At 37.0% G+C, this 14762-nt stretch overlaps 4 protein-coding genes and 1 pseudogene across 7 annotated transcripts in view; 2 read left to right on the top strand and 3 right to left on the bottom strand.

The window, feature by feature from the left end:
* draxinb (dorsal inhibitory axon guidance protein b) overlaps positions 1–14762 on the bottom strand; it is a 29610-nt gene that overhangs the window by 12947 nt on the left and 1901 nt on the right. The gene's annotated exons all lie outside the window — the stretch shown is intronic.
* LOC137079305 (transcription factor HES-5-like) lies at positions 4051–5079 on the top strand. The gene is made up of 2 exons (XM_067447266.1): positions 4051–4149; positions 4264–5079. Exons 1-2 carry the CDS (start codon positions 4060–4062, stop codon positions 4669–4671), a joined length of 498 nt encoding a protein of 165 aa, XP_067303367.1. The 5' UTR covers positions 4051–4059; the 3' UTR covers positions 4672–5079.
* Positions 6590–7885, bottom strand: LOC137079306 (transcription factor HES-5-like). Its single transcript, XM_067447267.1, has 2 exons — positions 7787–7885; positions 6590–7672 (listed from the first exon to the last, which is right to left on the bottom strand). Exons 1-2 carry the CDS (start codon positions 7874–7876, stop codon positions 7265–7267), a joined length of 498 nt encoding a protein of 165 aa, XP_067303368.1. The 5' UTR covers positions 7877–7885; the 3' UTR covers positions 6590–7264.
* Positions 9180–10671, bottom strand: LOC137079307 (transcription factor HES-5-like). The gene is made up of 2 exons (XM_067447268.1): positions 10578–10671; positions 9180–10463 (listed from the first exon to the last, which is right to left on the bottom strand). Exons 1-2 carry the CDS (start codon positions 10665–10667, stop codon positions 10056–10058), a joined length of 498 nt encoding a protein of 165 aa, XP_067303369.1. The 5' UTR covers positions 10668–10671; the 3' UTR covers positions 9180–10055.
* Positions 11971–13268, top strand: LOC137079309 (transcription factor HES-5-like; annotated as a pseudogene).

A 14762-nucleotide genomic window follows, 5' to 3' on the forward strand; every position in this document is an offset into this window, starting at 1 on the left:
CCAATATAATTTATCGCATCTCTTGCTTTTAATTGGGCAAGATATCAAATACAATGGTGAACAATAACCAATAATTGATATCTATAATATTATTCTCCTATTCTCCTATTTTTTTTGCCAATTTTATGATTGGTTTATATACAACAAACACTTCTGCATTAAGACTCCATAGATTTTATGCAATGTAATATATATATATATATATATATATATATATATATATATATATATATATATATATATATATATATATATATATATATATATATATATATATTCTGATGTAACTCATCTGTTCTCTATGTGAATATATAGTAAAATGTAATTTATTCCTGTGATCAAAGCTGAATTTATCATCATTACTCCAGTCTTCAGTGATCCTTAATCATTCCCATATGAGGATCTGATGATCAACACACATTTAGGATTATTATCAGTTGTGCTGCTCATGGTGATGCTTAATTTTCTAAACATTTGTGGTAAAATTAAAAAAGAGAGAAATTAATACTTTTATTGATCAGACATGCATTAAATTGATCACAAGTGATATTTTTAATATTACAAATTAGATAATTTATTTAATAAATGCAAATAAATGCTGTCCATTGAACATTCTATTCATTAAAGAATTGTGAAAAATAACATGTAGGCTATCATGGTTTCCACAACATTTTGGGAACTGTTTTCAACACAGATAATAATCATAAATGTTTCTTGATTATGAAATCCTCATCTGAGAATGATTAGTGAAGGATCATGTGACACTGAAGACTGGAGTAATGATGATAAATTCAGCTTTGATCACAGGAATAAATTACTGTATATTCACATAGGAAAAAAAGCGGTTTTAATGTGTAATAATGTTCAAAATATTACTGTTTTAACTATTTTCGATTACATAAATGCAGCCGTGGTGAGCAGAATACTAAACATTAAAAAGCTGCATTATTCATATGATACTTTATTGTCAATAAATAGCCTACATTGAGATGACTTAAAAAACACACATAAAGCATATATTGTCGCAATCGTCTGATTGTCGTCGTCACGTTTCATCACTCATAACGATTGTTTTCCTTCAGCTGCAGCTCCAGCTTGACAGGGTATTACGAATCCACTTTTGGACTTTCTGTGAGAGCGCCCTCCTCATATTAAGATTCGGAAAAAATTACAGGTCATGCATAGATAATTTTTTGTCTCTGAGTTTAAATCTTGATGTATTCACATTGGTTTCTATGTAAATACACTTGCCCCTGACCTCAAGAAGTGAGCTATCAACCGAGTTTAGAGAAGGCTGTCGTTAGCGTTCCTTTTAACTTGTCCGCCCCCGCACAGGGTAACACCGGTTCGAATCCCGCTCGGAGCGGGTCGACTAGGATCGGTGAGACCCATTAAAAGTGCGGGGGACGAAAATACATTTTATTAAAAGTGAGGGGGACACGTCCCCCGCGTCCCCCGCGTAATCTACGCCCATGCTCTGATACGGAAAACATTTTAAATATCCACAATAAATTAACAAAACAACCAAAAAACAAGAAAAGCAATGGACTCTCAGTCTGTTAACAAAAAATACACTTGAATAAATACCAAAAGCAATAAATAAAATTGATGAAAACTGCTTTAGGTACACATTAGGGGTGGCACGGTTCACAAAAGCCACGGTTCGGTTCGTATCACGGCTTTAGGGTCACGGTTTTTAAGTTCTGTACGGTTGTTGCTGTTGTTTTTGCTTTTACTTGTTAACACTCCAGAAATTTACTTCAGCATAATATGATATATAGCTTACTTATCCACAATTCAGGATACAGTATTAACACAATTGTTATATCATGTAATCATGCACAAACTGAACTTGACTATCTCTGAGGAAAGCTAGGTGAGATTTTGATACAGCAAGAGAAAGACATTGATGACATGCTTTCATTTATTTGGCAAAAAAAAGAGGAGAATGTGTATTGCTATCTCTACAGGAACTTATGTGCCTTTTTTAGACACAAATATTGAACTGAAGAATTAACTTGCATTTATCAAACGGCCAGCTTCAGTGTAGCTTTAAGCCTTGTTTATACTTGACGCGTCCGCACGAGCACGGCAAAAATTGCGTCAACGAGGAGTGCGCGAGACCCAATTTCGCTTGGCGGTGTGCACGTCAAATTTTGTAACTTTGCGTGCGGCTCCGCAACTGAAGAAGCTCGAGGCGAATCTGGCCGAGCATGACGTCTCATCACGCCTGCACCCAGTCTGCGCTTCGAGTAGCCTATAATAAACACCTCCCCAAACAGATGAGGCGAGGTGCGTGCGCTCTCTAGGGGGCCCTCTGCAGGCCACGGGGCCCTTTGCAATTGCAAGGGTCGCTTAGTGGCTGGGCCGGCTCTGTATACAGGGTTGCCAACTCTCACGCATCTGGCGTGATACTCACGCTTTCAGGCTCTGTCTCAGGCTCTCACTCCGCCCAACTCAATCTCACGCCAAATTGCCAAACCTGCTTTTGATATTAAACAAAGCTATAAGCTTTAATTTTTTAAAATGTGTTTTAATGAAATTCAAACAATAAATAGCGTTTTGGCGCTAATGTGGCATAATGTTAAAGCCAGAGTCGTTGAAAAGCGGAGTTGCATGCTCTCCTCTCCCTGCGGCGCGCGCTGGTCACGTGGCCCATGAGCGCTCAATACTTCTAGCGCTGTGCCAATGAATTTAAATGGCTTAAGCGGATACACAACAGTTTCACCATATAGATGTTTGCTGCAAGTTTTGGTAAACAGTACAGCATAGTGTTAGTGTTTATTGATTATTAAGTCAGCCATATTTACAGGATCGTTTTATTATGGAGAGTTATAGAGATTCAACATTGTTAACATTAATGTTATTCTTGTATTTAGCCCTCAGGTATTCCTTACTAATAGGTCACACTCATACTCATTAAATTATATTTATTGAATATTTTGAGGAGATCTTTTGGTACTAAATACTATTTGTGCAACAAATTATTGTCAATAAATGACCACTTAAAATATTTTTCTTCTAATATTTGTATTTCTTCTCAAATGTATATTACAATTAGTGTAGTAATTAATATTAAAATAGAGAATTCCAATTCAAAGAGGCAAATTAGAGTCATTTTGTGGCTAAAAAATATTAATGTTCATTTGTAATGCCATTAGGTGCCTTATGGCTCTTTAATAAATATGTATCTAATCTAGTTGCTCAAAAATATATTGCAGTCTTTGCATTCTAATAAATATTTAGATATGATGATCAAACACTAGATTTGTTTAAATGTGAAATTTCAAAACTTAAATAACTTGCATCCTAATCTTTTTAATGAATAATGATACTTATATAAGCAGTCACAAGTGAATATTAAGGAATGGCACATATAATTTGACCCAAGAAATGTTTAAACTAGTGCCAAAACAAACATATTATTATGTACAGTATATATACTAGATATAAACTGATACTGAATCAAGATCAAAAGCATCCCCCCCCCCCTCCCCCGGCCCTCAAAAAATCTCACTCCAACCTAAACTTAAAAGTTGGCAACCCTGTATATATATATAAAGTTTTATTTGTTTAATTGTTGGTTTTATATAGAATTTGTATTGAAATATTTAAATACATGTTTGTTGCACAAATGTCCTTTTCCTCTGAATAACTTGTAACATACTGCATGAACCATGAGGCTCATGTCTAACTCAAGAGACAACAGGATCATTTTGGACTTTCTGTGAAGGACACAATAAAATGTACTTTAAAAACCAAAGCAACTTGCAGCCACTTAGATCACTTTACAAGGTCACAAATTTCCCACATTCGCAGGCCACTAGCTGAATCAGTCTTCTTCCCTCTGAAAACACCCCTCCACCTGCTCCCCAGAGATGTACTCATTGTGTTGGGGCAATAAGGGCTTCACCCGCCATGTGTCAGCCTGAACGCTCCCATTGGCTGCGGACTGTGAGAACCTCCAGCAAACTCCAGACTCACACATTCATATGGAGATGTAGGAGTATAAATAGAGGAGAGAGGAGAGCGAGTTCAGCACAGCTCAGATCCGATCCTATGGGAGAACCGAACACAAGACACACATCCATGGCTCCTACAATCACTGGATCAATCATCGGTAGAGAACAACTTCCACTCACAAACAAGGTAAACGTTCAACATTTGACATCTGACTCTACTAAAGCATGAATTCTTATGAAATGTCAACTATAGGATTGATGGATGAGTGTTTCTAAATGCCTGTTCTGAATGTTTCCTCAGCTGAGAAAGCCAATAGTGGAGAAGATCCGCAGAGAACGCATCAACAGCAGCATTGAGAAGCTCAAGTCTCTTCTGGGTCAAGAGTTCCTGAAGCAACAGCCCGACTCCAGACAGGAGAAAGCTGATATCCTGGAGATGACGCTTGATTTCTTGAGACGCTCCCAGAATCCCTCGGGCTTCTCTACCGCAGCTCATGACGGACACTCCAGATGTGTGCAGGAGGCCGTCATCTTCTTGTCTCAGTGTCCAGTGCAGACTGAGTCCCACAGAAGACTGCTGAAGCACTTCCTGCACATGCAGCCGTCCACCGAGAACAACCCACGTGTGCTGCTGCCTCAACAGCTCCATTCACCAGACCCAAAGAGCAGCAGCAAAGAGGAAACTCTGGCGCTCTGGAGACCCTGGTAGAGCCTCCAGGACCGTATGATTTATCAGACAGAATTCATAATGCCAGTCTGAGATTGGCATGGACTGTAATTCTAATGTAGGAATTGATTTCCACCTCTGCAGCTTCTGCAGGATCTTTAATCTGCTTTCAGAGAAAGTTGGTGTTTTATTGAAACTGTGTGACCAGTCATATTTGATCAGAATTTACTGAATCATTTGCTGTGTAAAATGATTATTACATTTGTGAAGAATACGGTTCAAAGTATTTGGTGACAGAACATAAATGTTCAAGTCTGATTCAGACGTTTGACCTCTTGTAGGTCTTTCACCCATATTGGGTTTATTCTCTCTGCATCTAAAGGATGATGACACTGCTTTCATTGACTGAAAGCTTTTGATTTATATTTCTGTTGTTTGAAATGCATATAATCCTTCTCTTGTTATATGAGGAATATTTCCTTGTTTGAAAGATGTTATTGTGTGTTGTAAGCACAAATGATGATGATGATTTTAAAATGATTTTAATGTTTGCATGTTTACATGAATGAGACATTTCCCCTGTAAAGGGCAGATTAATATTGTCACTGTTAGTGAATGACCTTTATCTTTTATATGCAGTCAAGTTCTTACCTTCTCTGAAGGTGTCTTCTGTGCATTTCTTCATATTGAAGTACAACTTGAAAATAAATTTTAAGAATATAATTTGTACCATGTTTTTGAATGTTTTCTTCATCAATCAAATGAACTAAATAAATTACAGCCCATTTGCACACTATGATGTTAATTGCTGTTTAATCATTCTGTACATCATTCTTGATTTTCCGTCTATAATAATGATAACATTTAAAATCAAAATATAATTTAAGTTGTTCATCGGTCGTTCTTTGCAAGTCAAATTAAATCACACTCAATAAGTTAAAATATGATGTTCCAACAACAACAACAAATGTTAGTGTTAAAGGAAAAGTATGTAAGATTGTGGCCAAAACTGGTACTGCAATCATCTTCAAATGACTGTAGAGCAGTGTATCCCTTTATTTGTTGAAAGCTGAAAGGCCTCCACTGGCATTCAGTACATTTCCACTGACCCAATCACAAGACCCATAAAAGGCACTAAAGACGACATTACAAAGTCCATCTCACTACAGTGGCTGTACAATAATTTTACCAAGCGACGAGAATAGTTTTTGTGCGCAAAAAAAATCAAAATAATGACTTTATCCGCCTAGATTTTGTCTTCCGTGTAGGTCTCTGACATGACCTCACCTGGAACTCACGCGATAGTGGCACTCCTCCTCTTCCGGGATGTATTGAACGGTGGAGCTGTGTCAAATTCTCGCGAATGCGTCGAGTTTTCGTCAATAACTTAGTGGATAAAGTTGTTATTTTGATTTTTGTGCGCACAATAACTATTTCCGTCGCATTGTAAAATTATTGTACAGCCACTGTAGTGAGATGGACTTTGTACCAACGTCTTTAGTGCCTTTTATGGGTCTTGTGATTGGGTCAGTGGAAATGTACTGAATGCCAATGGAGGCCTATCTGAAGCCTTTCTCAGCCATCAGCTTTCAACAAAAATATCTTCATTTGTGTTCCGAAGATGAACGAAGGTCTTACGGGTGTCCAACGACATGAGGGTGAGTAATTCATGAAATCATTTTCATTTTTGGGTGAACTAACCCTTTAATGTCTAATGACATATTGGGGCCATTTTACTGTATGTAACTTCTTACATACAATTCCTTTAAGTTTGCAAACTAGACCTGAATAGAGATAAACTTTCATATGAATCTGAATATATATTTAAAGGTGGTGTGAACCACATCATAAAGTGTACAAATGGACTAAACACCAATTTGAAAACTTTTTAAGTGTGCAAATATGCTGTGATTTATGTTGTGTTAATTTGATGGATGAGGTATTCAGAGACAACAACAGATTATAGGCAGAAAATAAATTCAAATTTATTTTCAAGTTGTACTTCAATATGAAGAAATGCACAGAAGACACCTTCAGAGAAGGTAAGAACTTGACTGCATATAAAAGGTAAAAGTCATTCACTAACAGTGACAATATTAATCTGCCCTTTACAGGGGAAATGTCTCATTCATGTAAACATGCAAACATTAAAATCAATCATTTGTGCTTACAACACACAATAACATCTTTCAAACAAGGAAATATTCCTCATATAAAGAGAGAAGGATTATATGCATTTCAAACAACAGAAATATAAATCAAAAGCTTTCAGTCAATGAAAGCAGTGTCATCATCCTTTAGATGCAGAGAGAATAAACCCAATATGGGTGAAAGACCTACAAGAGGTCAAACGTCTGAATCAGACTTGAACATTTATGTTCTGTCACCAAATACTTTGAACCGTATTCTTCACAAATGTAATAATCATTTTACACAGCAAATGATTCAGTAAATTCTGATCAAATATGACTGGTCACACAGTTTCAATAAAACACCAACTTTCTCTGAAAGCAGATTAAAGATCCTGCAGAAGCTGCAGAGGCGGAAATCAATTCCTACATTAGAATTACAGTCCATGCCAATCTCAGACTGGCATTATGAATTCTGTCTGATAAATCATACGGTCCTGGAGGCTCTACCAGGGTCTCCAGAGCGCCAGAGTTTCCTCTTTGCTGCTGCTCTTTGGGTCTGGTGAATGGAGCTGTTGAGGCAGCAGCACACGTGTGTTGTTCTCGGTGGACAGCTGCATGTGCAGGAAGTGCTTCAGCAGTCTTCTGTGGGACTCAGTCTGCACTGGACACTGAGACAAGAAGATGACGGCCTCCTGCACACATCTGGAGTGTCCGTCATGAGCTGCGGTAGAGAAGCCCGAGGGATTCTGGGAGCGTCTCAAGAAATCAAGCGTCATCTCCAGGATATCAGCTTTCTCCTGTCTGGAGTCGGGCTGTTGCTTCAGGAACTCTTGACCCAGAAGAGACTTGAGCTTCTCAATGCTGCTGTTGATGCGTTCTCTGCGGATCTTCTCCACTATTGGCTTTCTCAGCTGAGGAAACATTCAGAACAGGCATTTAGAAACACTCATCCATCAATCCTATAGTTGACATTTCATAAGAATTCTTGCTTTAGTAGAGTCAGATGTCAAATGTTGAACGTTTACCTTGTTTGTGAGTGGAAGTTGTTCTCTACCGATGATTGATCCAGTGATTGTAGGAGCCATGGATGTGTGTCTTGTGTTCGGTTCTCCCATAGGATCGGATCTGAGCTGTGCTGAACTCTCTCTCCTCTCTCCTCTATTTATACTCCTAAATCTCCATATGAATGTGTGAGTCTGGAGTTTGCTGGAGGTTCTCACAGTCCGCAGCCAATGAGAGTGTTCCAAAGGCTCAAAGGAGCAGAGGGCCGCCACATGCTAAATGACATGCTTATTGCTCAGGAAACAATGAGACATCTCAGGGGAGCAGGTGGCGGGGTGGGTGTTAAGGATGGAGAGTGTGTGAGAAAGTGAAGACCCCTAGTTTGAAGCTTTGCTTGTTGTCTGACACTGGGGTCATTTATTGACAAAGCATGTGCCATTGGGCCATGAGTATCTTTTTAGTGTAATTTAGATGTACCTTCTCAATATAAACCAATGATTCCTATAAGTATGCCAACCTGGGGGCATTTAAGCAGGTTCTTGGAGGTACTTGAAAAGATTTTGATTTTACCTTGATAAATATTTAATACAATATATAATATAGCATAACTAATAATCTTAATAGTTTCTTTCAAACATAAAAAAACATAATGCTGCTTTAAAAATATTACTGACTTCAATATTATTAACAAAAATGCTAAACAATGTCAATCATTATGCATTAATAGGAACACATTTCTGTTTTGTGCTGATAAAATGATACTTGAGCCTTACTGATGAGGCTTTGAGGGTACATCATTTATTCGCTTTAAGAATTAATAATCTTATTCAGCAAGTATGAATAAATTAGTCAAAAGTTACAGTAAAGACATTTATACATTTAAGCATTTATTTAAAAATAAATGCTGTTCTTAAGAATTCCAGTGTTTTTTTTTTAACCAGTTTTCAGAAAAATATTGAGCAGAACAACTGTTTTCAAAATTGATAATGATAATAAATGTTTCTTGAGCATCATATTAGAATGATTTCTGAAGGATCACGTGATACTAAAATCTGAAGTAAATTCAGCTTTGCCTTCACAGGAATAAATTAAATTTTAAAATATAATGAAATACGAAAACACATTTTAAATTGTAATAATGTTTCACAATATTATTGTTTCACTGTATTTTTTTAATTAAAAAATGCCGCTTGATAAGCATAAGAGTATTCTTTAAAAACATTTAAAAAATCTTACAGACCCTATTATAGAAATTAAACATTAAACACACAAAAACAAAGTTGTGTGTAAGACTATATGAGCTGTACCTGCATGGGAAAAATGCAGACACACACACACACAGTATGTATATAAGATATAATAACATATAATAACATATATAAGATGTATAGAGTTAAATAAAACAGAACAAGAACGTTGATTGTACAATTTATTTGTCATAAGCAATATGATTACTGTACTTCACGAGAGCAAATTGGACAATGAACATTTGCTTTGTTTTGAAGGACCTTCATGGTTTAAACTTAAGTAATAAAGCAGTAACATATGTAAATTCATCTTTTCACAATTGTGAGAAACTCACAGTGTAATGTTTGTACTTCCCTTGAACGAGGAAGAAATGGACAATGTCACAGACATTTAAAATTCAATTAGTAATCAAAGATAGTGCAAGGTGCAATGCAAGACACCTTCAGAGAAGGTAAGAACTTGACTGCATATAAAAGATAAAGGTCATTCACTAACAGTGACAATATTAATCTGCCCTTTACAGGGGAAATGTCTCATTCATGTAAACATGCAAACATTAAAATCAATCATTTGTGCTTACAACACACAATAACATCTTTCAAACAAGGAAATATTCCTCATATAACAAGAGAAGGATTATATGCATTTCAAACAACAGAAATATAAATCAAAAGCTTTCAGTCAATGAAAGCAGTGTCATCATCCTTTAGATGCAGAGAGAATAAACCCAATATGGGTGAAAGACCTACAAGAGGTCAAACGTCTGAATCAGACTTGAACATTTATGTTCTGTCACCAAATACTTTGAACCGTATTCTTCACAAATGTAATAATCATTTTACACAGCAAATGATTCAGTAAATTCTGATCAAATATGACTGGTCACACAGTTTCAATAAAACACCAACTTTCTCTGAAAGCAGATTAAAGATCCTGCAGAAGCTGCAGAGGCGGAAATCAATTCCTACATTAGAATTACAGTCCATGCCAATCTCAGACTGGCATTATGAATTCTGTCTGATAAATCATACGGTCCTGGAGGCTCTACCAGGGTCTCCAGAGCGCCAGAGTTTCCTCTTTGCTGATGCTCTTTGGGTCTGGTGAATGGAGCTGTTGAGGCAGCAGCACACGTGGGTTGTTCTCGGTGGACTGCTGCATGTGCAGGAAGTGCTTCAGCAGTCTTCTGTGGGACTCAGTCTGCACTGGACACTGAGACAAGAAGATGACGGCCTCCTGCACACATCTGGAGTGTCCGTCATGAGCTGCGGTAGAGAAGCCCGAGGGATTCTGGGAGCGTCTCAAGAAATCAAGCGTCATCTCCAGGATATCAGCTTTCTCCTGTCTGGAGTCGTGCTGTTGCTTCAGGAACTCTTGACCCAGAAGAGACTTGAGCTTCTCAATGCTGCTGTTGATGCGTTCTCTGCGGATCTTCTCCACTATTGGCTTTCTCAGCTGAGGAAACATTCAGAACAGGCATTTAGAAACACTCATCCATCAATCCTATAGTTGACATTTCATAAGAATTCATGCTTTAGTAGAGCCAGATGTCAAATGTTGAACGTTTACCTTGTTTGTGAGTGGAAGTTGTTCTCTACCGACGATTGATCCAGTGATTGTAGGAGCCATGGATGTGTGTCTTGTGTTCGGTTCTCCCATAGGATCGGATCTGAGCTGTGCTGAACTCGCTCTCCTCTCTCCTCTATTTATACTCCTAAATCTCCATATGAATGTGTGAGTCTGGAGTTAGCTGGAGGTTCTCACAGTCTGCAGCCAATGGGAGCGTTCAGGCTGACACATGGCGGGTGAAGCCCTTATTGCCCCAACACAATGAGTACATCTCTGGGGAGCAGGTGGAGGGGTGGGACTGTGTGTGAGAAAGTGCAGCCCTGTTGCTCACCATTAGGATTAATTGCTCACAAAAGCACGTGCTGTTTATATAAAAGACCTACATCGAAAATAAGAACCGTAAAACAATCTCACCTTCTAGGAATACATTTCTCCCTTATTTTTAGAATAATTTAGAGAAATATTAAATATAACTCATTATATTATAATATTAAAAATAATATGAAACAAATTTTAAACTTCACACTCCAGCAAATAAATAAGAAACTATTAATCATCAATAAACAATGTGTTTTCTTTAATTATGCTATGGCAAAAATATTATAGTTTTACACTTATTCTCTAGTAGGACGAACAGCAAACAAATGCCCAGCATCTCAATTAGGCACAGTGTCATAAACACCCCTGTGAGGCTTCTATAGAGTCCCTTGACAACATGCCTAATTGCCTCCAGTAAGGCACACTTCTATTCATCTCTGTTGAATGGACAGAGTGTGGGAAAGTTGTGGAAAGTGCAGTCCCAGTCTTGCACTACATCACCTTCAAATACTTCATTGTGATAGAGGACATCTGAACTACCAACCTTAAACCAAAAGCTACTGAGCAAAGTCTTTGGCAAAACATTCAATATGCTTTTCGAATTCTTGAATTGTATTCAGTTATTATAGAAGAATTACGGCATATGAAACCATATGGTTCTCTTGGATATTTTTCACACACAAAAAAACAAACATTTATAACAACATTTAAAATGTTAAACAATACTTTTTCAAAAATGTACTTGATCAAATTTAACCAAAATAGTTCAATCTTGCATTTAATATGTCACTAATCAAATAAACAAATGATTGACATTGTTGCCTGATGAAATCGCTCAATTAAAAATTAGACAGATGATCTCATCTGGAATGACAAAAAAACGAGTAGTCTCAGACGTATGTTTATTGTTTATTAAGACTGGCGCATGTTCTTTTACAGGTTTCTTCGAAGCATTAGATGAGATTTCAAAAGCCGTCTCCACTTTCTCACAAACTTCCTCCCTGTAATACACCCCTCTCCACCTGCCTGTCAGGGATGTCTCATTGTTTCCTGTGCAATAAATGCCTCACTGAGCATGTGGCGGCCCTCTGCTCCTTTGAGCCTTTGAAACGCTCTCATTGGCTGCGGACTGTGAGAACCTCCAGCAAACTCCAGACTCACACATTCATATGGAGATTTAGGAGTATAAATAGAGGAGAGAGGAGAGCGAGTTCAGCACAGCTCAGATCCGATCCTATGGGAGAACCGAACACAAGACACACATCCATGGCTCCTACAATCACTGGATCAATCATCGGTAGAGAACAACTTCCACTTACAAACAAGGTAAACGTTCAACATTTGACATCTGACTCTACTAAAGCATGAATTCTTATGAAATGTCAACTATAGGATTGATGGATGAGTGTTTCTAAATGCCTGTTCTGAATGTTTCCTCAGCTGAGAAAGCCAATAGTGGAGAAGATCCGCAGAGAACGCATCAACAGCAGCATTGAGAAGCTCAAGTCTCTTCTGGGTCAAGAGTTCCTGAAGCAACAGCCCGACTCCAGACAGGAGAAAGCTGATATCCTGGAGATGACGCTTGATTTCTTGAGACGCTCCCAGAATCCCTCGGGCTTCTCTACCGCAGCTCATGAAGGACACTCCAGATGTGTGCAGGAGGCCGTCATCTTCTTGTCTCAGTGTCCAGTGCAGACTGAGTCCCACAGAAGACTGCTGAAGCACTTCCTGCACATGCAGCAGTCCACCGAGAACAACACACGTGTGCTGCTGCCTCAACAGCTCCATTCACCAGACCCAAAGAGCAGCAGCAAAGAGGAAACTCTGGCGCTCTGGAGACCCTGGTAGAAGCCGTTCTTATGTTTTTAAAAGACAACATTGTGAAAAACAACAATTAACTCTGTTATAAGAGAACATGTTATTATATATCAACCTCTTTCATGAGAGGATAATTGCTTGTATTCCTACATCTAGAATCCACTGTATTTTTGCCAATGGCAAAACAAGCTTTAAGCTAATTGAATCTGCTATGTTAGCAACTATAGTTCTCATACTGAGATGCAATATTTGTATTCTATGAATGTTCCATGACTTGGAATAGATCCTATTGATCTTATGATTTATATTACCTTCTTGTTCTTTTTTTGAACATTGTATTGTTGGTGTTGTAGATTTTATATAATCAATGACTGACAAATTCTTTTATAAAGATTATTTAGGTAATTGTGTTTTAAACAAGAGATTGTCTAATAAATCAAGCAAAGTTGTAGCAAAAGCACTGTACTGTGAAGAAGAAAAAAATCACGACAAAGATGCTGGACATTATCTACAAATGGTTTATAAAAAAACAATAAAAATCTATTTTACATCAAATTTTCTGTGGCAATGTGTTCGTTCTTTAAAAAAAAATGGTTGCACTTTATTTTACAGTAAGTGCACTTATAGTGTACTTACCTAAGAAAGTCATGGGTAATACATGGGTTAAGGTTAAGTTTAGGGGTAGGTTCAGACCTATAGTTATTATTACCTAGTCATCATAATAACTATAATAGTATGTACATGGGAAACAGGACTGTAAAATAAAGTGCTACCAACAATTTGGTAACTTTACTTCATGCCCATTACACATCTCACATGTATCTACTGGTACATATTACATATGTTATTATAGAATAATACATGTAACATTACTTAGTACTTATTTGTGTAATTGCACTGTAACAAGGGAAGTAAAATAAAGAAATATTAATAAAATTTAAAAAATAGATACTAATCAAGTCCGAACAACTTTTAATGTATTCCCATATCTTTTTATTTGCATCAAATGGTTATTTACATAATTTGATAATTATGGAATTACAGACAAACAATAATTTTCTTTGTTATCCACTCAAGCAACTATTATCTCCTAACAAGATACCTTAAATTCCATTAGATAGGTAGTATCCCTGCTACTAAAAAGTGATATTCAACTGCAAATAAATGTAAAAGTTAAAGTAGACAGACATTCATAACCTATTTAAAAAAAATATTAAGCTTAGATGTTTCTCACTGAACAAGAGAAGGCAGTTAAAGAGACTTATGCAAATGACATTAGCAGAAATATTTGATTTAATTTCAATGACATCAGTGATTGAAGCAGTTAACTACTGCAACCAATGACACCTGCCAAGCTAAAGTAAAACATTTAAATTAGTTTGTGTGTGTGTTATATGGGTTAAAAATGTATGCTTACATTATGTATCAAAATAAATTATGAATTAATAAATTAAAAAAACAACTTGAAAAACTTTAGTAAAATTTCTCATTTTGATCTAGTTTAAAAATCCTGGGAAAGTCCAAAAAGTGTTTGAACTGTCTAAAGTCCAGATGGTCTTTCTACGTCTTAGGTCCCCCCTCTAATAAAGAGAGTTCAAACACCGTAACTAATGTTATGTGTAACAAGACACACTTCTTTTGTTCCCTTACTCTGGGCAGTCAATGAACAGACTGTGGGAAAGGAAGACAGGCCTCTCACACAACTCATGGGAACCTCAGTGAAAGCACACGAGCACAGTGCCTTATGCCATCAGGCCTGCTGCTACAGGTGGTTTAGGACAGAGGAATCACACAAACAAAACACTTATCCAAGTCAACTTAAACATAGAACAGGGTCATATCTGCTATAATAGAGAATACTTAAGAAAAGGTTTTTATATTTATTTTTTTATTATTATTAAATTAGTGCTAAAATGTCTGAAAAATGCCAACGGTGGCGTGGTATGGTAAGACTTTTTTTGCTCGATCCCAAATTTGATTTCCCAAGTTTGTTTGTGCCACTAAAAGACAGACTGTTTGTTTTACAACAAAGATTCAATTAACATTTCA

The sequence above is a fragment of the Pseudorasbora parva genome, chromosome 6, assembly GCF_024679245.1.
Source record: "Pseudorasbora parva isolate DD20220531a chromosome 6, ASM2467924v1, whole genome shotgun sequence".
In the NCBI taxonomy this organism is placed as follows: domain Eukaryota; kingdom Metazoa; phylum Chordata; class Actinopteri; order Cypriniformes; family Gobionidae; genus Pseudorasbora; species Pseudorasbora parva.

Bases quoted from the DNA above. Each gene is read 5' to 3' on its own strand.
- LOC137079305 (XM_067447266.1), top strand. From the start codon at position 4,060: ATGGGAGAACCGAACACAAGACACACATCCATGGCTCCTACAATCACT. The intron at 4,150-4,263 runs GTAAACGTTCAA...ATGTTTCCTCAG, and splicing joins AACTTCCACTCACAAACAAG to CTGAGAAAGCCAATAGTGGA.
- LOC137079307 (XM_067447268.1), bottom strand. From the start codon at position 10,667: ATGGGAGAACCGAACACAAGACACACATCCATGGCTCCTACAATCACT. The intron at 10,464-10,577 runs GTAAACGTTCAA...ATGTTTCCTCAG, and splicing joins AACTTCCACTCACAAACAAG to CTGAGAAAGCCAATAGTGGA.
- LOC137079306 (XM_067447267.1), bottom strand. From the start codon at position 7,876: ATGGGAGAACCGAACACAAGACACACATCCATGGCTCCTACAATCACT. The intron at 7,673-7,786 runs GTAAACGTTCAA...ATGTTTCCTCAG, and splicing joins AACTTCCACTCACAAACAAG to CTGAGAAAGCCAATAGTGGA.